The sequence below is a fragment of the Anolis carolinensis genome, chromosome 1 (assembly GCF_035594765.1).
Source record: "Anolis carolinensis isolate JA03-04 chromosome 1, rAnoCar3.1.pri, whole genome shotgun sequence".
NCBI lineage: Eukaryota > Metazoa > Chordata > Lepidosauria > Squamata > Dactyloidae > Anolis > Anolis carolinensis.
Window position 1 is genome coordinate 333,192,779 of NC_085841.1, and position 24,966 is coordinate 333,217,744.

The 24,966-nt window shown below is 43.1% G+C and overlaps 3 protein-coding genes across 37 annotated transcripts in view; 2 read left to right on the forward strand and 1 right to left on the reverse strand.

The window, feature by feature from the left end:
- The window catches only part of nrxn3 (neurexin 3), a 1,581,531-nt gene that overhangs the window by 792,091 nt on the left and 764,474 nt on the right, over positions 1–24,966 (forward strand). The window lies entirely within an intron of this gene.
- The window catches only part of LOC134295458 (uncharacterized), a 411,762-nt gene that overhangs the window by 188,482 nt on the left and 198,314 nt on the right, over positions 1–24,966 (forward strand). The window lies entirely within an intron of this gene.
- Positions 6,858–12,129, reverse strand: LOC134295460 (uncharacterized). The gene is made up of 2 exons (XM_062968081.1): positions 10,366–12,129; positions 6,858–7,137 (listed from the first exon to the last, which is right to left on the reverse strand). Exon 1 carries the CDS (start codon positions 11,911–11,913, stop codon positions 10,675–10,677), a length of 1,239 nt encoding a protein of 412 aa, XP_062824151.1. The 5' UTR covers positions 11,914–12,129; the 3' UTR covers positions 6,858–7,137; positions 10,366–10,674.

The following is a 24,966-nucleotide window of genomic DNA, read 5'->3' on the forward strand; positions in this document are numbered from 1 at the left end:
TATTCTCAGGGTATCTGTGTGCACACATGCCCATGGGTTTATGGGATTGAGGTTTTAATCTCAAAAGTAAGTCCTACTCCATAATTCCTGGGGTATTTTGCTATGCAAATCAATGCTCTGGGGGAGTTCACAGACTGTATTGCTGCCAAGATTCATGGATGGATTTTTCTCTCTAGACTGACAGCTGTGGAAACAGACAAACTCGGTTTATACACTCCAGAGGCATGAATCAGAACAGTTTGTGGCAGTACAAACTCTTTGCCCACAATACCTCAGCTTAGCATCTCCCCCTTCTCTCTCTTTTTAAGAAAGGTATGCCAATTTAATAAATTGCTTCTTCCACTGGTTGCAGTGTGTAGGAGCTGAAAGACACAACCAGGAGTCTGGGAGATACGAAATCTAGTCCAAAACTAGCCTGGGAATGAGATGGAGTGATTTTGGGTATCATTAAAAGACATCAACTAAGTAGGTAGAGATAATATAGATTGCTGCAGGGAAAGAAAACAATAGGTGTGCATATATCTATCCTAGGAGCAAAAACAGCTTTACCTATGTCAGGTACTGTTGACCGTCACTAGTGACAGGGGCTGTTCTTTATTTTTTGTATCCTCATTGCAGTTCTTGAACATCTTTCACTGCCATAGAGGAGTTAAATTACTTGGGGACACTATCTGAACCTTTGTGGAGTTAGAATTTGAACCTAGAACATACATATTAAGGTCCTACACCCATACAAAGGGAAGACAGTCATATACACAATACAGAATAAACTACACCGTGCAGCCTATACCAGACCATATCTGCTGCTTGATGCTAGATTGCATATGGCTGCCTTCCCTTTGCATGTGTAAATTGGTCTTTTATTTTCACCTGATATTAAGTGCTTTCATCCTGGTCTTAGAGAGTCATGCTTAACACTAACCACCTCATCAGGCAGGCCGATTTGCCCGTTATACGCTGCTTCCCCTCCACTTTCAGCACAGAGCCCATTAGATGACACACAGGCACTTCTGGCTAGGCTTCATGCTGAAAGAGGAGAGGAAGCCGATCACCCTGCCATCATGGCGACATGAAAGCCTTCTCCATGTTGCCTTATCAGCAATGGAAGGAAGCCGGGCAGAGACACTTCCCCCCATGGGACATGGGGTAAGCCAATTCATGCAATGCAGGGCATGGAGTGATGAGTTCTCCAAGCCTCCCACCAAGAGCCCATGGATTCATCACAGTGCAGGTCAAATCTATGGATCTTTATGAAGAGTTTGTAAGAGTTTACTGATCAATATTTTACCAAGAGTTAATGAATGATTTCATAGCTATTATAACTATGTTGTAGAGAAGAGCAGCATGTGTCACAGATGGCTGTAAGATACATCTGGAGAAGGTGTTAGAGATTATTATAAACCATTGCATGAAGCAGGCGGTTGGATTCTATAAACAGTTGATTACCTTTTAAAAATATATCAGTTAATTATGTACTGCTTCTTTGCAAGCTATTTTTAAATGGATCTTTTATCTAATGAAAGCTTAACCTAACTACAGTTTTCTTGTAGGTTTGTTAGAGACTTATGAGAATAAATATATATTTGGGGTGAAGTGCTGGTTTTACCTTGGAAAGCTTTTTGCAGAAGGGTTATCCAGTGCTGGCCAGTTGCAGAATGCCACTTTTTCCCTTATCATCTGTTCTCCCTCTCCCTCTCCCTCTCCCTCCCTCCCTGTCCCTGTCTCCATCCCTGTCTCTTTTTCTCACTTTTCCCTCTTATCTTTGCTGCAAACTGAGTTAGAAAAAGTAGTTCGCAGCCAATTCATTCAGTGCCAAGAAGAGGAGAGGAGGAGTACAGTATTCCCAGTAGATTCTCTACTGCTATTCCCAAAAGGCTCAAGTAAAAGCAAACTGCTGCAGCTTCTCCTAACTTGTGTGTTCATCCTCATTAATGACTTTTGCAATCACTATGATACTTTTATGTTTCTTGGGCACACATGTCATGTTTTTTATCTCTTAAGGTATGGGAGCGGAGAGTGCTGCAATACTACTCAATTATGAATTCAGCTGCTCCAGTATGGCAGGGACAGTTCAAATTTGTTCTCTGTTATCCTACGTTTTCAGCTGCCCTTAAAATGTCTCAGGGTGCATCTATACTGTAGAGTTAGTGAAGTTTGACACCACTTTTACTTCCATGGCTCAGTGCTACAGAATCCTGGGAGTTTTCCAAGGTCATTAACCTTATCTGCCAAAGAGTGCTGGTGCCTCACCAAACTATAACACTCATGATTCCATAGCATTGAGTCATGATAGTTAGAGTGGTGTCAAACTTCATTAGAAATACAGTGCAGGTGCACGCTCAGTGTCTCTTCCCTCTTCCTGCATTTCCCTTTTGGGCTCAGCTTACTTTACTTGCAGCCTTATAACAAGGGGCACCCCAGTTCACCCTTAGAGCCCCATGCCAGCCATCATACAACATAGGGTGACTTCCAATGGGGCTCCGCAGGCAAACTGGAGCAGTAGCGTGGTGGGAAACTGATGCTGTCAACATGAAGGCACAACAGTGCTTCAGTAGACTGGTGTTGCTATCCCACATGGAATGAGAAAGTGCTGGCTGATGGCCAGGACACTGGGATTGCCCCGATGCCACCCAGATTCCCCACGGAGACTGGCAAATCACAATGCTGCGTCTTATCAATGTGATGAGATCCTTACCTTACAGACCAAGTTGGGGTATTTTCAGCAGTACCTGTTTAGCATCCTTTATGGTATTTCAGCGGGGGGGGGGGGGGGGGGTCAACAATGCACCCCACATTTTGTGGAGCCAACTAATCCCTGGATCTCAAATACACTGGCATCTGATGTAGTGTAGTTTTTGGCTGAACTCTGACTTTTTTTGAGACTTTAAAAATGCATTTTATACCCTTTAAATCATTGCTGGTATGCATTTTTTTTTTGGCAACCACAGCCTCAAGTTGGCATTGAACTGCATTATATAAAGCCCTGAGTACTAAGTTGTTGTTTTAATTGACTGGTTTTGACTGTTATAATACTCTTGTTTCATATTGTATTACTGTTTTATCTTTTTATATTATGATTTGTATTATGTTGTCATTTATTTTGTCCTCATGTTGTTTGGGCCTCTGCCCCATGTAAGCTGCCCCGAGTCCCCGTGGGGAGATGGTGGCAGGGTATAAATAAATAAATAAATAAATAATAAGTGCAAAAGGAGATTGCACTGAATTAACTCAGCAGGGAGGGGAGGGAATCTTTCCCTTCCAAATAGACGCAGGCAAAAACAAACTGCTGCAGCCTCGCTTATTTTGTGTGCTCTTCTTCATTAATAACTAATGGGCATGCTTTGGACATTCATGTCTCAGTTTTTACCTTGGAAATGTTAGTTTATAAAAATAAAGGTAAACGTTTTCCCCTTTTATTTTTTATGTCAGAAGCGAACCAAGGGTACAAGTTGTAATGGATTTGCAAATAGAGATTTTTTTAAAGAAAAAAGCCTTGGCATTAATACTAAATGTCTTTTGCCCAGTAGTTGGCCACTTGGAGTGCCTCTGGTGTTGCTGTTAGAAGGTCCTCCATTGTGCATATAGAATGCATTGCAGTAGGTGGTCTGTGGTTTGCTCTTATTCACAGTTGCATGTTGCGGACGCCACTTTGTAGCCCCATTTCTTAAGGTTGACTCTGCATCTCATGGTGCCAGAATGCAGTCTGTTCAGCACCTTCCAAGTTTCCCAGTCTTCTGTGTGCCTGGGGGGAGTTTCTCATCCGGCGTCAGACACTGATTAAGGTTCCAGGTTTTAGCCTGCCACTTTTGGACTCTCGCTTGCTGAGGTATTCCTGCAAGTATCTCTGTAGATCTTAGAAAGCTATTTCTTGATTTAAGGCGTAGGCGTCCTGGCTAATATTCAAACAAGCGATGGGTCTGAGATGTCAATGCTTTGGTCCTTTCATTGTTGGCTGCTACTTCCTGGAGGATGTCAGATGGTGCAATGCCAGCTAAGCAGTATAATTTCTCCAGTGGTGTAGGACGTAGACATCCTGTGATAATGTGGCATGTCTCATTAAGAACCACATCCACTGTTTTAACGTGGTGAGATGTATTCCACACTGGGCATGCGTATTCAGCAGCGAAGTAGCAAAGCGCAAGGGCAGATGTCTTCACTGTGTCATGTTGTGATCCCCAGGTTGTGCCAGTCAGTTTTCCCCTGACATTAAGTCTAGTTGTGTCCGATTCTTTGGGTTGGTGCTCATCTCCATTTCTAAGCCAAAGAGCCAGCGTTGTCCATAGACACCTCCAAAGTCATGTGGCTGGGCTGTGATGCTGGCTAGTTAGCAGCCAGCTGCAACAAATCACTCTGACCAAGTGGTCATGAGTTCGAGGCCGGCCTGTCTCTGTCTCTATTCTATGTTATGGCATTGAATGTTTGCCTATATGTGTGCAATGTGATCCGCCCTGAGTCCCCTTCAGGGTGAGAAGGGCGGAATATAAATACTGTAAATAAATAAATAAAATAAATAAATGAAGTAAGAACCTTCCCACCAGAGCAGTATCTATTGATCTACTCACATTTGCATGTTTTCAAACTGCTAGGTTGGCAGAAGCTGGAGCTAACAGCGGGAACTCAACCTGCTCCCCGGATTCGAACCGCCAACCTTTCAGTCAGCAAGTTCAGCAGCACAGTGGTTTAACCCACTGTGCCACCGGGGACTCCCTATGTTGGTGTATATTATATACCTTCCTGTTGACTTCCAGTCATCCTGTTATTTCTTGAAAGGAATTGCTGACAAGCACACATAGGCATTCTGGACTGTGAAATGGAACTGGCTCATATTTAGGGAAATATTTTCAACAGGCTTCTTCCATAGCCAAATGGTGTAGTCTATCTAAAGCGCTGCTGGGTTTTGGCCTATTTTAGCCAAAAAGAAAATATGCCACTTACTTATGATGGATTGTAGCAAGTCTCTCTTTGTTTAGAGAGAATTTAGCCAGTAATAATATCAGCTAGGATTGTCAAAAATAGGTACCTAGCATTAGTCTCCTGGATCTATATTAAGGCAACTAAATAAGCAGCCTGAATTTCAAAAGCAATGAGCCTCTAGTCACTCTGAGCAATACCTAACAACTTTGGGAAATCAGGCCATTTATTTATGTCCCTAAATATTGATTTAGAAGAATAACTTTGGAAGGCTATATTCGGAAACAATGGCCTATATATATATATATATATATATATATGTGTGTGTGTGTGTGTGTGTGTGTGTGTGTGTGTGTGTGTGTGTATCTTTCCTCCTACAAAAAAGAAAAAACATAAAAATGGAAAAAGGGAGAAAGAGACTATTTGCTACTGATATGCAGGAACCTCTGGGTTGGAAAATGTCAATAGGACAGTCACACACAATAACAGCATAACCTGAACAATAAAAACTGGTGGCTTTGCTCTATAAAGGGTGCAAAGGTGAGAACTGAGTCGTTCTGAATCCCCATGGGGAGATGGGGTGGGATATAAATAAAAAAAATAAAGTTTGATGAACTGGAAGAATTATTTTATCTTTTTTTCATATATTAAATTATTTATAGCCCATCATTTAGCACGGACTCTAGTATACAAATATCAGAATAAGAAAAAAAATCCAAAAAAATCAAAGAAATAGTTGGACAAAAACATACTAAACAAGACAAAAAGTTAAAACACCTTAAAGGGCAGAGAAGTCTAAAACCATGTAGACATGAAAATTAATTAGACCCAACACTTTTAATAAAAAGCCATGTAATGAGTTGACCCTGGACAAAGATTGGCATTCATGCATCCAAGAGAGATACCCTCCTCAGTTGATGTTCCACAGCTGAAGAAGCTCCTTCCATTTTTTCCAACATCTCACTGATGGGAGAAGGGCTTGTTCTGCAGACAATCTTTGATGGGAGATGATCCTTTAGGTCCCAAGATCCCAAACTGTACTTAGTCATGAAGCTCAGTGGGGAGAGTAGCCCCTATCAGGTTCCTGTGAGATTATAACTGAATTGTCCTGATCTAGAAGAATGGGATGCAGCTGTAAAACATACTTACTTTGTGCTTACTAGTGATATATTTATGATAGGCCTACAAAATATGTAATCCACCAAGAGAAACACAAACTGCCAGACATGTTTTAGGACATAAGAGTTTGACTTATCCCCTCTCTTTACATTCTCCATCTATTACAAAAAACAAATATATCAAGGTTTTCATGTGCTACTTGTCATGTTTGATACGTGTTGTTTAACTTTATGTGTGGCAAGTTGCATACATTTGTTATACTAGGACTCAAAGAAGCTTGTTTCATTTTTTTCCAGTTCTGCCTTGAGGCTGTTGACATAGACCTTCAATGGAGATGAGGCAGAGCAGAACCCCAAGGCATAGGGCCAGCATTTAGACTGAACTCTGCAGGCTTGCCTTCTCACAATTTTCTTCCTTGATGTGGGAGGGATTGTCCTCGAGTCCCCACCTGGATGTTCTGAAGGGGCATCCTCTTAAATCAAGCCTGAAAGGAAATTGATTGAAAAGAAAACTCCATTAAGGGAAAATAATTTATTCCTTTCCTTTTGACAGAAGACAGGGTTCTCTCTATATTATGTAATACATATTAGCTGCCTGCTTGGTTTAAGAACTGGAAGCCACTCCTTTTCCTAGGATGGCTTTTGATCATTTTTGAAATACATATTTTTTCCTGTTCTGAAACGCCAGTAATAGTTTGCCAAGACTGGGTACACTGATGCATAGCCACAAATCTATGCATTCCTACAAGAGCTTGGGATGAATGAAGTTAGATCATACCAAAATGTCAGCTCACCACAGCCGCTCCTGAATGAACACACGAGACTCTCTGTGGTATCACCAGGAACTTTTACTGTAGGAAACATGAACATCAGAAAAGCCAAGAATGGGAGGCTCCGGCCAACCCTCCTTTATATACCCTCCCCCTCATTTGAACAGTCTCTTCCCGCTCAGTAAAACCCCGCGCAAATTCCCCGCCAAGTCCAGCAGCCGTTTCTCCTCCGAGTCCTGGGACGCAGGTGTCTTATCAATGTCAGTGACCCTGAAACTCAGAGCCACATCCAGGCTCTAGTAGCAGGGTTCTGACATGGCGTCCTCCTCCCCTTCGTCCTGGAAGGAAAAGATTAAACACAACTATTGTTCTCCGCTGTCCAGAGTTCCTTTATACTTTTTTAACAGGCTGCAATGGAATACCGGGTGTACCTTTCCTAGGTCCTTTGGTAGCCTCAGCTCATAGGTCACTTCGTTTATTCTTTTTGCTACCCTGAATGGCCCTATATAGCGTGGAGCCAATTTCTTGGATGGGAACCCCAATTTCAGGTTTTTTGTGCTCAGCCAAACCAGATCTCCTTCGCCCAATTTGTCCCCCTCTCGGCGCCTACGATCCGCAAAGAGCTTGTACTTCTTTTGTGTTTCCCGCAATGCCTCTACCACGGTTTGCCACCCTTGCTTGATTTTGGCCGGCCATTCCTCGTCGGTCTGGCCCTCCCCTTCCTTCCACTCGGGTAGCCTGGGGAAAGGTGCCACCTCCTGTCCGTATACTATTTCGAATGGGGCACGACCTGTGGCCGAATGTACGGCCCCGTTAAAAGCCATCTCAGCAAACGGAAGAAGGTCCGCCCAATCATCCTGTCTATAATTGGTGTACATCCTTAAGAATTGGCACAGTGTCTGTTGGGTACGTTCGACCCCCCCGTTGGTCGCGGGATGAAAGGCCGAGCTCAGGTTCCTTTCTGCTCCTAACAGCTGTAAGAATTTTCCCCAAAATTTTGCAGTAAATTGGACTCCCCGGTCACTAATTATCTTGTCGGGACACCCATGTAGGCGATATACATGCTTCACATACAAATCAGCAAGTTTTTCAGCTGAAGGGAGTTTTGGCAGAGCCACAAAGTGTGCCTGTTTTGAGAATAGGTCCAATATTGTCCAAATGTATCTGTGGCCTCTGCTGGGGGGTAGTTCGCCTACAAAATCCATGGCTACGCATTCCCATGGCCTCATGGGCTCCACCACCTTCTGCAATAGCCCCTGGGGCTTCCCCGGTGGTGTTTTTCCCTCTGCACATAATTCACACTGCGTGACGTATCCCCTGGCGTCTTTCCTCATTCCGGGCCACCAGCATTGTTTGGCCAACAGTTTAATAGTCCTGGTGGGGCCTAGATGACCCGCACCCTTGTTATCATGGTACTTCCTTAACATTTCTCGTCTTAAACATTCAGGAATATACAATTTCTTATTTACAAACACCAAATCCCCACACAATTCTCCCTTTTCTTTGTTTGTTTGTAACCATTTGTCCATTCCATACGCTCGCTTCAACTCTTCCTCCCATATTTCTCCTCCCCCCGTGGAAATGGCAGTACGTTTGTTTTCTTTGGCCGCTTGTGCTCGAGTTAGTACTGCCAGGCCCCATTGCTTATCAAGAAAAATACTCCCTTCAGATTCCTGAATTCCTCCCCCGTGCTGAGGCATCCGAGAGAGAGCGTCAGCGAGTATATTATGTTTCCCCTGGAAGAATCTGAGTCTGAAATCAAAACGGCTGAAATATTGGGCCCATCTAATTTGCTTCGCTGATAGTTTACGAGGGGATCTTAGATACTGTAAATTTCTATGGTCAGTCCACACCTCAAACGGTGTTCCACTTCCTTCCAGGAAGTGTCTCCAGCACTCTAGTGCTTTTAGAATCGCTAAGGCTTCTCTCTCCCAAATCGGCCAGTTTTTTTCTGTATCGCTAAACTTTTTTGACAGATAGCCACATGGCTTCAGGTTCCCCCCCTCGTCTTTCTGTAGCAGAACTGCCCCATATGCCCGGTCTGACGCATCGCAATGTAATACAAAGGCTTTAGACATATCAGGGTGCTGTAGGACAGGCTCCTCAGTAAAACGCTTTTTAAGGGCTTCGAAAGCTTCCTGGCATTCTATTGTCCAGGTCAGTTTGGCCCCTGGGGCCTTCACTTTGGCTGTTTCTCCCCTACCTTTAGTCTTTAACAAATCCGTTAATGGCAAAGTGAGGCGCGCAAAGTCCTTGATAAATGTTCTATAGAAGTTTGCGAACCCTAGGAAGGATTGCAGCTGCTTCCGTGTTTTGGGGGCTTCCCACCCCCTCACGTCTTCTACCTTCGCAGGGTCCATCGCCACTCCCTGGGAGGAAATCCTATACCCCAGAAAGTCTATCTGGTCTTTATTGAACTCGCACTTGGCAAGCTTCGCATACAGTTTTGCTTCTCTCAACTTTTGCAGGACTTCCCTGACTAGTTCTATGTGTTGCTCCTTAGTCCGAGATACTAACAATATGTCATCTAAAAAAACAAAGACTCCCTTGTACAACAATGGATGCAACACTTCGTTGATTAATTGCATGAACGCGGCGCCTCCGCCGCATAAACCGAAAGGGAGCACACGATAATTGAATAATCCGAATGCACAGGAGAAGGCCGTCTTCCACCTGTCCTCTGGTTTAATCTGCAATTTATGGTACGCTTCAATTAAGTCCAATTTAGTGAATATCTGTCCCTCCGATAACTGGGCGATCAAGTCCTTCACTAAAGGTAGGGGGTATTTATTTCCAGAACTGATTGCATTCAGGCCCCTGTAGTCGATGCAGAGCCTCAGCGTTTGGTCCTTTTTGCGCCTGAACAACACAGGCGCCCCTAGAGGGGAATTTGAAGGCTCTATGAAACCCCTCGCTAGGTTTTTATCAATGTATTTTCTCAGTTCCTCCTTTTCCCTAGCCGACATTGGGTATATTTTTGCCTTAGGAAGCTCTGCTCCTGGGACTAGCTCTATCTTCACTTCAACTCTCCGCTTCGGTGGGAAACTGTCTGCTTCCTTCTCATCAAATACGTCCACAAAATCCCGATACTCTGGGGGTAATTTATCTGCCAGTTCTGCTATCCTGATAGAGTCTTCCTCCCCCCTTTTCCCCGGCTCCCTTTCCACTTCCTGGCTCCCTCCTTCCAACTTCATCCTGAAGATCATGCTCTTATCCTCCCAGTTGATTTGCGGGTTGGCCTGCCCCAGCCATGGCATGCCTAGTATAACATTATAGCTGGCTATTTGTGATATCACAAATGACACCTTTCCTTCCCAACTCCCTATCTTACACTTTACATCTTCGGCACTGTACTTAGCTAATGATCCCGATGCTGTGGATCCGTCCAACTGCGAAAAAGCTATTGGGGATTCTAGGTTCGTTCTTTCGCATCCCAATCCCTCGGCTAATTCAGGGGAGATGATGTTCCTGGAACATCCACAATCCACAAATGCTTTGCAGGTTGCTTGTTTGCTGCCACTTTCCAGCTGAATGGGGACCACTATCATGGCTTTGTCCTGACTTACCAACCCCCCCGAGTGGTGCCTCATCGGTGGTTCTTCCTCGGCGCGTTTCCCTGCCACGGCTCTTGGTTTGGGCGGGCCTCCGCCTTCCCCTTTTCTCTGCCAGCACTCGGCAGCCCTGTGGCCCAAACGGCCGCACACGAAGCAGCCCCTCCTGCTGGTGCTCACGTTCCCTGTCGGCTCCGTTCTCCTCCCGGCTGGGGTTGATCCCTCCTTCCGGCTCCCCTCTTTCATCTGCGGCCGCTGCTGTAGCCCTCCTCGGTGCCTCCTCGCCTGGGCCAGCGATGTCTCGATGCGCCCCGCCAGCTGAATCTATCCGCGCAGTGTGTCAGGCTCATCACGATGCACCGCCCAGGAGAGGATCTCCCGCCTGAGCCCCTCTTTGAAGAGTTCTATCTTTGTCACTGCAGACCATTCCGGCACCTTTTCAGCGAGGCATTGGAACTCCTCCGCATACTCAGATACCGACCTCTGCCCCTGGGAGACGGTCTTCAACTCCTCCCTCGCCCGGATCTGCTCCAGTGGATCTCGGAAACGGGTCTCCAGGGCCCCCATAAAGCGTCGGAGTGACCCCAGACATGGGTCGCGCCGCGCGTGTAGTTGAACGTACCAGCTGGCCGCTCCCCTCTTCAACACTGCACCAATGGCCCGTACCCGGCTGGATTCCGTTCTAAAAGTGTGGGCATTGTCCTCCATATAGCCCCTCACCGTGGTCAGGAAAAAATCCAGTTCAGAGGACTCTCCCCCAAACTCGATCCTTAGTTCCTCTCGTCTCGGTAGGGGTCCCTGTGGTGGCAATCCCCAATTCTCCGCCCGTCGCAAGCCCCCTTGCGGGCCAGTGGGCCCCGCTGCTGCTTCCCTTTGTCCTGTGCCACGCCCGGCATTCGCCAGGGGCACCAGGGTCTCAGTTGGGAGCGTAGCCGGGATTCTCGGAGGCTTTTCCCCTTCGTCGTCACTCTCCTCCACCCGCGTCAGGCTCGTTTGGATCTTGGGCCGGGCACCGGGCTCCTTTCGCATTTCCCTTCCCTTCGGTGCTGGGAGGTCTGCAAAGCCCTGGCTGCTTCCCATGCTCACGTCCCACATTGAGCTAGCCCGGAGTTCCCTTCCTCGCTCCGGCTCCGCCAAAACCGCCAGGCGCTCCATCGCCCTCGACATCACTGCCAGGGTGGTCTCCATCGCCGACATCCTCTCCTCCAGAAACACCATCTTTTGCGGGCCTGGGGAAGGTGAACCTTCCTCTCCTCCGGTGCTATCTCCCCGCACCACTCCGCGCCTCTGGGTTACCCCATTTGGCTGGGCATAAGCGGTGGATGACGCCAGGGCCGCCAGCTGGTGGAACTCAGCGTCCGTCTCGGGAGTGGCCCTTTCCGACCTTCCTCCTCCGGCGCCCAAGAGCTCTTCATCCTCCACTTGCATGTTACACCTCACCGCTACAGCGGGATGGTGTCCGTATTCTTGGCTTAGTGTCAGCTCACCACAGCCGCTCCTGAATGAACACACGAGACTCTCTGTGGTATCACCAGGAACTTTTACTGTAGGAAACATGAACATCAGAAAAGCCAAGAATGGGAGGCTCCGGCCAACCCTCCTTTATATACCCTCCCCCTCATTTGAACAGTCTCTTCCCGCTCAGTAAAACCCCGCGCAAATTCCCCGCCAAGTCCATCAGCCGTTTCTCCTCCGAGTCCTGGGACGCAGGTGTCTTATCAATGTCAGTGACCCTGAAACTCAGAGCCACATCCAGGCTCTAGTAGCAGGGTTCTGACACCAAAAGTTTACAATCCTGTGTTTTCTTTGCATGGCATCCAAACAGATAGACATGAGCTCAATAGTCGGTTTTCACTCATGCTTCTCAGCAACAGTTATGCTATCAATGTGTATGAAATTTAGTAGTCTACATGGAATGCACAGATTGAAGATTAAGACACCAGGACCTTATCACATTGGCTATTGGATTTGTGATGCACATCAGTGGAGTCCCGGCAGGGGAAGTGGAGAGCCCATTGCCTCATTTCCTGCATCGCCCAGCTCACCACTGGCTCCATCCCACAGGGAGAAGTGTCTGCCACTTTTCTTCCCCCTATTGTTTCATCATAGTTTAGTGTTGTGCTGTTCAAATAAGCTATGTGGAGCAGAACTGTGTGGAGCAGACATTTGGTCTTATAGATTCTATAGAACTTCCTCTTCATGCACTCAAATTGAAACTTTCTTAAATCCTCACATAATCTATGCATTCCCACATAAAGGGACATTGCTTTCAGCTTGTTCATCTTTTGTTTGGTATATAAAAAGGTAAAGGTTTCCCCTGATGTTAAGTCCAGTCATGTCTGACTCTGGGGGTTGGTGCTCATCTCCATTTCTAAGCCCAAGAGCCGGCGTTGTCCGTAGACACCTCCAAGGTCATGTGGCCAGCATGACTGCATGGAGCGCCGTCATATGTTTGGTATATAATCCATTGCAATAAGTAGGTCACATTATTCCATCATGTACTGATATACAATTGGTGGTGGTAGGGTAAAAGTAAAAACATTCCCCATATTTTTGTGTACAGAGGTGAACTGGACTTCCAGTTCAGTAAATTCAATATTATTGATTGTAACAGAGGGCAGCAGGATAGGTTAGGTACTACAGGAGAGAGTGGGACACAAAACTCTATCTTGTAGCAGAGAAAAACACCTAGAGGGGTACCACTGCTGGTCCTCAATATCTATCATTTTGATTAACAGCAGAGCCAACTCTAGATGTTCAAATCATTTCAGTCAGATGATGGAAATGGGACTTGATTCAGCCTCGGGCTCATTGGAAATTGTGGGCTGTTGTCATGAATAGTAATTACCTTATCAGGACCTTTGAATTCCTCTCCCATTGATTGCAGCGTAATTGTATGTAGATATGCACAATTACAGCTTCAAGTAACCTTTAAAATAGATTATTATTATTTGTTTGAATGTTAATGATCTAGATCTAAGGGGAAAATTGCTTGGTCAAGGCTGCCCTGAATGTTAAAGGTTGAGCAAGTGTTTTCAGCATAAAGTTTCCCAGGTTCAAATGCAAATGTTTGCCCATATTAGTCCATGATTTATTATCAGATCCAAATGCTATGGTCAACAATCGGTAGCTGAAATTGGTTGCTCAAGGAAAGCCACAGAGTAGGTCTCACAGATAATATTAGGGCAATTATTTGGATGTTATCTATATCTAGAATTTAACTGGTACCATAAAATAGCACAGAGGTGCTTACATATATTGCATCAATATACACACAGAACAAACATTCTATGCTGAGTTACTTTTTTAACTTTCCAATATGCATGATCTTTGGTCAGAGATGTCACTATCACCCAGTTACAATGACACTTTGAAACACATGGTTTCATCTGCATATGCTACAAGGGCACATTTATTTTGTGCTTCTGAATTTTTATAGTTGTAGATTTTGTCCAATTTTCTGGTATTTTGGCTACAATATTGTGATATGGTCTGTTAACAGGGGAGTTCAACTGGGTGACACCATGCATTCTCGCACTGGGCGACACCAACCCCAGTGACAACACTGATATTTGTACACATTAACTTAATTTGAATTTCGTAAAAACTAACAACATATGTCTAAGCAGACTCCTTTTCAAACCTTCTTTAGTCCTTAGGAACACTACTATAAGACCTTATCTCTTCATTCTTCTCTCTCTTCCCTGTCATGTGTAAGGAAGATCCCCATTCAACAGCCTTTCTTTTCTTTTATTTTTTCATGTCAGGAGTGACTTGAGAAACTGCAAGTCGCTTCTGGTGTGAGAGAATTGGCCATCTGCAAGGACGTTGCCCAGGGGACGCCCGGATATTTTGATGTTTTTATCATCCTTGTGGGAGGCTTCTCTCATGTCCCTGCATGGAGCTGGAGCTGATAGAGGGAGCTCGTCCATGCTCTCCCTGGGTGGGATTCGAGCCTGGCAGCTTTCAGATCAGCAACCCAACCTTCAAGTCACAAGGCTTTAATCCACTACACCACTGGGGGCTCCATTCAACAGCCTAAAATGCACTTTCTGAGTACCACTACAATGTTGCTACAATTCTCTTTGCCATTTGCACAGTATCATTGGTAATTTTATGTAAATTTGCACAAGGTAGCAATTTAGCAGCTTTTCTGTTGACAAATGAAGGAATGAATTAATAGCAAAGAGTTTCCCAAGATTCTTCAGAGGGGTGGAATTGCTGTGTTGAAGGGCAGAGGGAAGCACCGTTCTCTGAGAAATGATTGAGGGGAGCCCTCTTTGTTGGAAAGGCCCATCTGACTCACGGCTGACATGTCTCTGGATGGTTTCTGCACTGCCTGCTTTGATTTCAGTTAAATGAAGCTCTGCGAAGGTGACAGCTCAGGGAAAGCTGGCATGGTGCCCAGTAGGCTCGTGTGGAATGTTGATGAGTCCTAGCCATTGAGGAACAGATCCTAGGATTGAGCATTGCTTTTTAATAATTAATCATAAGGGTGATGGGGCAGAACACCTTTCAAGAGATAGGTTGATGAGGAGCGAGATGCCATGACCCATAACTCCCATTTCAGAGCTTCTTGTCCTTGACTAAGTGGGAATTATTATATTGCATGGACTTGAGCAAAGGCTCCGATTCACAGCTCTCCTAGACATCAGCGATAGGAGTAACGAATTGGTTTGGATTTTGCTTTTCTAACATTCTTCTCTTCTGATGTTGTTTAACATTGAAATATGTTGCCTCAGAGTGTGGGGCCAACCTCATCAGACAGGCCAATGCAACATGGGAAGCCCCCACCATGGCTACACAAGAGGCTTCCCATGTTGCATTGGCAACAATGGGTGCAAGCTGGGCGATGGATGCTTCCCCATGTGGGGTGGGGTAAGAGGGAAGCCAGGTGATGTGGGGCATGGAGTAATGGGTTTCCCCCATCCTCCGCCGTGAAAATTTGCTACAATCTGTGGCAAATCTCACAACTAATGTGATAAGGTTTTTAGTCTCTTTCTCTGGAAGTTTTTAAAAAGAGGCTGGATGGCCATTTGTTGAGAGTGCTTTAATTGTGTATTCTTGTATGTCGGGGTTGGACTGAATGGCCCTTGGGGTTTCTTCAAACTATATTGTTCTATCATTTCAATCAAATGTTAAGTTTCAGATTAACAAGGAAACATACAAGAAACACGTTTATGTCTGAAAATATGCCAAAAGATGTTACCAACTCATCCAGTCTATTCTTGTGCTTATTTGATTGTTCTTTTTTTCCAGGCTTTTCCACCTGCATAGTCTGATCTTATTCTAACGTTTGATTTTAAGCTGGTGACAGCTTCACAGCTTAAGTCTGGCTGTTGGGTTTGTTCATTAGATTTTTAATTCATTCTTCATTCGTACCTGACTAATTATTTATTCAATATATAGGCTGCTTTTCATCCAAAATAATCTTCAGAGCACCTTGAGACCTGATAAAATCTTGATTGGGCATAATATATCATGAGATCATCTCATGACCTAGTGACTCATACGCAAATCCTCCAAAGAGATGGGGGGAAAAGCAACAGCTTAATTCTTCATTCAAATGATGTTAATATTGCTCCCTGTGTCTGGGACATCATTAATCCAATTTTCCACCTACAAATTTATAAGTTAAGTGTGTGTACATTTAGCCTGAATAAATAGTACATAGTAGACTCAAACAGACAACAGAACACAAATTTAAATCAGGAAAAGTTATAAAATGAATGCAATGTTACCAATTATGTCAATTCAGCTCTTGAATTTAAATTCATGGACATAAATGTCAAGGCTTATACATGTGTATAAAAAGAACCACGCAGAGCAAATATGTCCTAAAAATAGTGAGACTGGTTTTAGAGCAATAAAAACTGAATTATTGTCTGGACTAAAATGGGAACATCAAGTACACCCAAAACTAAATAATAGGTACAGTATAGTAGAATAACATTTCCTATTGACTCACTGCCATCTCTATGTTTCCTGATTTGCTAGTTAAATGAGTTTGCTACTTTTTCTGGACTACAATTCATCTGCTTGGCCATCTTCAGATATCATGATTCTCAACCCATAAACTATAGTTTATGAATCTAGGAACAGACATGAGACCCACATGTCATTTCCTCATACAGTCATTTTTATAATTTAAAATAAGCCAGAGTTTCAAATATTGTACATCTGGGCAAAAGTGGCTTTACTGAACACAAAACAAAACCAAGACTAAACTGTGGTTTATGATCCCAGTTAGTAAACCAACATTAAGCCACAGTTTTCTGTTGAGGTCATTATAGGATTCTGTCTTCATAGACTATGGTTTATAAAGGGATGGTCATTATGTATAGACAATAATATTTGTTTCCTCATGATTTCCTAGTGGAGCTTTTGCTTAAATTCAAAGAAGCCAATGACGTCTATGCTTGATATAATGTGGAATTTGAACTTTGTACCACAGCATTTCACATATACTGTAGTAATAAACATTCTGCTTTGCTCCTGTCAGTTTAGTAGCTACCCCATAAGTTGTAAATGGCAGGCATCCTCTATGGCAGGCATCATCAGAGGTTGTGAGGTATGTGTATACCTCACAACCTCTGAGGATGCCTGCCATAGATGTGGGCAAAACATTAAGAGAGAATACTTCTGGAACTTGGCCATACTGTCTGGAAAACACACAACAACCCTGTGATCCCAGCCATGAAAGCCTTCGACAACAAACATAACCCACTGTTAATCTTTCAAAATACTGGCTCTTATCCAATGGAAACAGCACATATATGGAAGAGCAATATGCTATATAAGATCTGCTATTATGTAGAACCAAGTTTTTGATCTCCAGAAGAAGTCCTATCCAAGTTTTCATAATACAGTACTGCTTACACACAAGGGATGAGCTTCAATGGGAGATGAACCTGAACTGGAGCTCAATGGCTACATGTATTGATTGGAATTCAAATCCCCAATGTCTTTGAACAACGTACTCCAAAATACAATGTCTCCATGAATTCTTCATTTTCTGCAAAGTACTGTGTTAGAGTTCTATTTTTTCATCCTCAAATGAATGCCATAGACAACAGCTTGTCAAAATGTGTTGGGCATTTGTCTTCTGTGTTGTAAATTCACTTGTGGGTAGAATCATGTGGGTAAAACTGCATGGGGTATACTGTTGGTGGGTCCCCATGTGATTTGTGCAGGATGTTACTACACGAAAACAGCTACTGTTTTTGAAGGATGGGTATTGGCATGGCTAATATAGTACCTGTTCCATCCAGGGAGCCATATACTCAAAAGAGCAGTGTGCTGTGGAGCTCTGCCCACATTGTTACATTACAATCAGCCACCCACATTGGGTCACTGCTTGTATGAATCAGATTTTAAGGCTGGATTTATATTAAACACTTCAAATCATTATCAGGCATAGCTATATTGGTACCTCTATCCTATCTACACTGGAAACCTCAGCAATGCCTGTCATAACAGAGGGATGGGAGGATCAAAGATTAAACACTGGAGGATAGGGAGAAGCTTGTAAAAAGCTTTAACAGCACATCTGAAGCCTAAATCCACAGCTATCTGCAAAACAGATTCACTGAAAATGAACATCCCATGATATGGAAAAGAAGAGCCCTGAGGGCAATTTTTGGAGCACGGCACATGTTCTATTCAAAGGAAAGGCAACATGACTGAGAGAGGAGAGAGATGTGTCGAGTATGTCTTCAACTGTAATGCCTTCAACTGTAATGATGGATGTGAACTAGATGTTCATGAAAGTCCCCCAAATCCCCTGTAGCTGCATGAGGTTTCCCACCATACTAATATGTTAAACATGCTAATTACTGTTAACACTGGGAACAGCACTGTCTGGATTTTGTGCTACTGCATCAGTGACAAGAGGATGGAACAGGCAAAGAACAGCTTGCTTATAGTTTTTAGAATTGAGGGTTTTGAACAATTGGTGGATGAAGAGACAGCAGGGCAGGGAACAAGACTGCTCATGGTTTTGTTGCATGTTTTCCCTTAAAGTCTGGTATACCCACAACAGCCAATGGCAATAGTTTAGTTCTCGAGGCATAAGATGGTCCAGATGGCATACATCTCTATCTTCTAAGAGGGTAGCCTGGCTAAGACCTTGGCAATATTTCTGGCTAGTTTTTTTTTCTACCTGTGATATACGTGCTATTGCACAATGCCATATAATATCTGTTGCTGGTCTGCCACCTCCACATGACAAAGCCATCTCCTCCTGTTAATGTGCAAAATCCGGCAATAACTCCTGCTCACAACACTGCAAAAACCTATCTAGTTTGATGGTTATCTTGTTTTGCCAAATGGTAAACTTACCCCTGCAATAGACCAACTTACCAAGTGCATCTGTGGTAATATGCCAGTGATATCAGGAGATGGGCTCATTCTCCTCTCCCAGGTTCCCCTCGTTGTAAAAGAAAGATTTAATTTTTAAAAAATTCACTTCATAGAACTGCAAAGTATCTTTATTTAAAAAACAAAACAAAACAAGAGAGGGGCACAATCAGAGGGCAGGGTTATAGCTTTCACCCAGAAGTATGGCCACAGGACCTCACGCTACCAAATCATCACGTTGTTTGATGCCAGCAGTTGTGCGATAATGAGATGTGGGATAAAGTCCTGTGTCTGATAATGGCTCCTTTTATTTCTGATCATCAGTGTATATGTTTCCTGCCATCATCCTAAAGATGAGAGCACTTACTAATTAAAAAAAAATTCTCATTGCTTCATGCAAAGTGTCTGTACAACCTCTTTCATACACTTGGACCACCATGAAGAGATGCATAAAGTAATACATACGTAAGATCAAATGTAATCCAAACATAAAACTATTAAGCTTATTCAGTTTCATCTTCATCCCGGTCTAATTCTTCTTAACTCTAACCTTTTAAACAATGATTAAATTCAGTAATTAAGAGTTATTACTTGCTCTGCGTGCCTTTTCGATTATACATCTGCACTTTCTGACATATTGTGGTCAGGGTTGTGTATATTAATATTGGAAGATTGATGTGATTGCTGTTCAAATGTGCAGCCACCTATGGATTCTAGTTTCTTTCATTCCTTTTCATTAAATTATTAACAACATCTTGAATAAGCCCTTCACCAGCCATTTCTTGCTGTATAGGATGGAAACATATGCAAATTCTATAGCTGATTAGGTCCATTGTCATTGCTGAGAATTAACCACTTCATTGTAGTTTTTTTTCCAAGGAATTTCCAATATTGCAAGCTGAAGTTGAAATAAACATTACAAATACTGCAGTGGAAATGTCTTCTAGCAGTTAGAAACCTTCTAGGGACCAGAGCCAAAACTGCACTGCTTTTTATTTTCTTCCTCTATCTCACATACATTTTTATTCTCCCCCTTTCACTCATGTCCTCAAACCACACAGCAGTTCAGCTATGATAAGTTTTCCTTTGGTGCTCGTAAAAGCAATGGTGACAGCCATGCAGGCATTTTTCCAGTCATCCCAGTTTGGCAGGGAGAGTCCTGATTCATCCTGTATCATCTGTTTTTTCCAATCATTTCAATTGTCCCAATTTATGTCTTTCACCTTCTTCCCCTCATCCTGAAGTTTACTTCAGATGATAAAGATTGAGTTCAAAATGCAAAAGTAGTTTGAACTCAATTAACTCAGTAGGAGGAAGACAAGGGGAGGAATGGTCTTCTCGCTTCTTGGAAAGCTGAGACAAAAGCAAACTGCTGCAACCTCTCTGTGCTTTTGCCACCATGAACACACATAGATGTTCTGTAGCTTTGTGTGTCATGTTTTTCATTGGAGAAATGTTGCTGGATATATATGCAACCCCTTCTGCACCACCCTGACTGCAACTCCCAACTTTCCTCCCCATTGACTGTATTGGCTATGGATGGTGGGATTTCTAGTCCAACAGCATCCATGGGACTATATGATCCCCAGTTAGGGGAAACTTTATTTTAAGAAGGTACCATTCTGTCTTCAGGTACCTTATTCCAATACTAGAAATGGAATAGTATTGCCCATTTCAACTCAGGGCACTTTAGGTAGTTTAGGTGGTATTTTTCATTTTCAGAGGGGCAATCCCTGTTCTAGAATGCATTGCTGGAGGTGGTTATCTCATTTTGCTTTATGGTAAACTTACCCCTGCAGTAGACCAACCCATTTTACTAATTTTCTTACATAGACCTATCACGCTAGAACAACAAAATCATTATGCAGTGGGAGGTGTCTTTACAACATCCCAACATTTTGAAACAAGATCAACAATTATCAGCATGGGCTGATACCTCTGAATCTACTCTGGGGTTTAGAGTAAACTTTCAGGAAGCTATCCAGGGTATAGAATACTCTCTGCAAAATAAATCCTATTTAAAGTTAATTCTAAATCCCAATATGGAATCACTGCTCCATTGACATCAGTGTCATTAAATATCCTCTGATAATTATCTTAATATCAGCTAATCACATCAAATTATTACCATCACAAAATTGTAATAAATCAATCAAATTCTAGAGCAGCTGCATAGATGTTATATCCAGATGTGTAAATTCAATTCCTGCTGAGTCAGTAAAACCTAAATCAAGAAAACATATTTGTTGTTCAGTGTAAAGACTGTGTGTCCCTGAAAATATATTGCTAGAGAGAAGCAGCTTGTTCTTAGTACCATTTTTACCTTCTCTATTCTCTAATTGGAAAAAACCCCAAATATTTGTACTAGTTGTTTTATCCAAGTGGAAGAATATTTTTACCTCATACTGTCCTTCGCCTTATCCTTTCTGAGTCTTGCCATGCTACCTAGGACCATTCTAACATACTTTGATACCTGAAATGAAACAACTACCGATCCCCACATACCCCAGTTGAGGGAAAATGGGGAAGAATAACTGCATAAGCACTTCATTCCTGATAGTAAAAGCAGCATCCTAACCAATTATGAACCTCTTCACATGGTCCCTGACCCTGTTCTGTTTCATTGGCAGTTGCCGGCAAAACGGCAGATTCGCAAGGCACTTTGGGGAGCCCCGCACATCCTCCCTCCTTCCCCCCATCACATGGTGGAGGCAGGACAAGGTGTGTTGATGCCGTATCTCTTTCCCCATCAGATGGGAGAACATGTGACAATGTGCAACGTTGCCTTTTCCCCACCAAATGGAGGAAAGGGCAAAAAATGTGGATAGCTCTATTAGAGCTACCCAAAATGCATTTACCTCTGTAGTTCCCAAGGAAGTGTCTTGCAATGCTTCCTCGGCACTTGGAGGGTAAATGGGGCAGAGTCTGCTGAGTGTTATATGATGGTGCTTGGCAGACCCCATTCCCAAAGTGCTTCAAAGGGGCAAAAAGCCCCAATGTGATAAGGTCCTAATAAGTTGTTAAGAATTTGCTCCCCTTTCATGATACCCAAAATCTGTTGCCTAGGTGGATATTTTTTACTTTGCCCAATAGAAGGGCTAGCCCTAATGCAACCTATCAGATTTACTCAGAGAACAGATCTGAGCAATAGAAGTCAACTTTTGGATCTCATCTTCCTAAGGAAAGGCTTTGTTGTTGCTCTGATAGTATGTACCTTCAATCTTTTTCTGACTTACAGCTTCCTAAGGCAAAGCTGTCACCAATTTTTCTTGGCAAGGTTTGTTCAAGAGGGGGTTGCCATTGCCCTTGAGGCATTTGCCAAAGGTCATTCGGTGGGTTTCTATGGCTTTTGGTTTTCCTGAAATCCTAATTGAACACTCAAACAACTAGTCTCCCCACCCTCCATCCATACCCTGTTTTGTTATGTTTTACTTTACCTGCTACCATAGACAGCTATGATGGGCTTCTCAGGTGAGCATTATAAGGTGGGAGAGAAGAATTGATTTTGACTACTAAGGTAACCTCTCAAACATTCTAGCCAACTCCAGGCTGCCTTTCTGATAGAAATCCAAGCTTCGTGTTTCTTGTATGCAAATTAACTGCCACTGACTATCCCATCTTCCTGAGTAAGCCTGGAAATCCATCAAACTGACCAATGATTTATGATGTTGCCTAGAAATCTACTTGTCATTTTAAAAATATGCCTTTCTAAAAGTATTCCCCCCTTGCTTTTTTTTAATTGAAAAAAGTGTCATCTTAAAGTCACCAAAAGACATGAGAATATGGATTTGCTTTGTTTAACTCTTCCAATGAACTAGATGTCAGGGCTGCGTAATCCTATAAAGCTTCTTGGGCTCACTAAAGCTGATCTTTCTCAGCAGAAGCCTACAGAAAAAACAATACATCTTTCTCACATTTGTTTTAACTAAATATGACAATGAATCCACTGCCTAAGTCCTGTCCTGCAAAGTATTAACCTTGTGCTTGACCCCAGCATGCCAACTGGGAGCCCATGCTAATAGATGTTTGTAGGGATTTTACTGGAATTCTTTACTGGTGAATAAGAGGAACGGGGTGATGACCATTGTCTGGAAAAACCCTTTGGGTTTAGGCATGCTGAATAACTTTTGAAGCAGGTTTTCCATTGCCACAGCTGCTACAAAACTGTACTAGTCATTTGCAGATGCTATTTCAAGTATACATGTGCTAATTGTAAATTACTCATTGCTGACAAATGCACAAAAAAGCCTCAAGTAGGAGCATAGCCTTGATGTTAAAAGAAAAGCGGTGGTGGAGATTTTCCTACTCTGGCCTATTATAGAGTTACCATATGGCCACTTTAAGGTGGGACATAGCTCAGTGGTAGAATGAATGCCTTGGATACAAAAACTCTGAATCCCAAGAACTATGAAAAATACCAACTGGTAGTGAGAGAAGACAACACCAGACTAATCAGAGCTTGGGAAAAGTTACTTTGGGGATTACAATTCCTTAGCAGACTTTGTGTCAGGACTCAGGCTGCAGAGCACCAATAACCTTACACAGAGGCCAGAATCTATCTAATATCTTAATTATAGAAATATATAAAGTCAATAAAAAAAAGTGAAGAATAAAGTTCAGAAGCAGACCTTTCAGATGAGGTCAAATATAGTCCAGAAATGTATTGTCCAATATAAGATATTAGAGTCCAAAGTTATAATCCACTTGACCGAAACACACACTTTGCCAAGCAATAGTGTGGGGAATGACAGAGTCTTTAAGGTCCAATGTAGCTTGACAACAAGGCTGGAAAATAAACTTGATTCTTGGCTAGATCAAAGACTTGAAACGAGGCAAACATGAAACATGAACAGAGTCCAAGGAAGTCCGTGAAACAAGGGAAGGCTGGAAACTTGATCCGGGAAACAAGGAACTGGGGTTACGAAGTCCACACACGATCTCTCTCCTCAAGCTGAACAATTGACTCCGCAAAGTTCCCCTTGCGACCAGCACCTATATTGGGTCTCGTTTTCCCGCCAACAGAACACTTTCCCTAGAGAACGAGAAGCGAAACCCAACTCTGTCCAGATGCATGACTCCTTAGAATTTCCCAAGGGAAGCAGACCTAATCAGCTAGTTGTTTGGCAGCGATTCTCAGGCTCCGGCGATTAGCCTCTCTGGCTCCTCTATCTCTATTATAATTATCCCTCCGGGAAAACGGGGGGGAATTCTGCCCAAGGCCTGTTTGGCTACATTCTTGAGGACAAACATCCTCCAGGTGGAGAGGCTCCGATTCTGGCTGAAACGGCGGAAATCCCATGTTTTCCTCTTCGTCTGCCACAATAGTACTAGGAACAGGACTACAAGGCCCATGAGTCATCACACTTTGAAACTGGAGCCCAAAATTTAGTTTCCTAAACTTCTAGGGACTTTACTCAAGAAAAGACATATTTGTATGTTCCTGATATAAGCCTGTCTATAGAACGTCATGATGTCAATAGAGAATGGATACCAAGGGGCCCATCACTGACTTGAACTTTCCAGTATATCTGTGTAAGTTCTTTCTCAGGATGTGTGTAGACAGTACATAAAACTGGAATTTCTGGAAGTGCTCATTACACTAAATTGCCAGTAGCCATATTTAGAATTGAAAAAGCAAGTTGCTTGAAGTGAAAGGCTAGCATTGCTCTATATATGCTAGTGTTGCTTTGTTTCGTTTGAGGCCTTGTTAGATCACATCAACCTGGAGAAACTATGGGGATACAAATAATGATCTGTAACCTTGGGAGTAAAATAGAAGCAAACATGTCAATGGTAATTTAGAATTTGAGGAGAGTGAGAAAACAACCATTTACTTACTTCATGGTCACAAAAATAGGGCCATGGAAGTAAACTGTGTGTTTATGTAATTTCCTGAAGAAGAATGAGGGCAACAGCTATACAATCTTGTTTGGTGAGGCTTCAACCTCACCAAAGTTATGGATGTTGTCCTCATTCCTCACAATGAGACTATCAAATTTATAAGATTCCCTCTTCTCCCAAATAGCTATATTCTTAGGAACAGTTTTGCATGGTTATGCAAATGGAGTACATTCCAGGGCAAAAAAGGGTTCATGAAAAATATCCCTTTTTGCTACAGCATTAGGTGAGCAATACTTGGAAAGTTATTTAGATTGCTCAGTATGAAAGCCATGTAAAGATGAGTGAGAATATTTTACTCTGCTCATATATTTGTGTTAGGTGGGAGCAATAACTTCATTTGTTCTTTTTATGATGTGA

What these genes read in the sequence shown, in the direction of transcription:
- LOC134295460 (XM_062968081.1), bottom strand. Translation starts at nt 11,913, where the DNA reads ATGTTCATGTTTCCTACAGTAAAAGTTCCTGGTGATACCACAGAGAGT.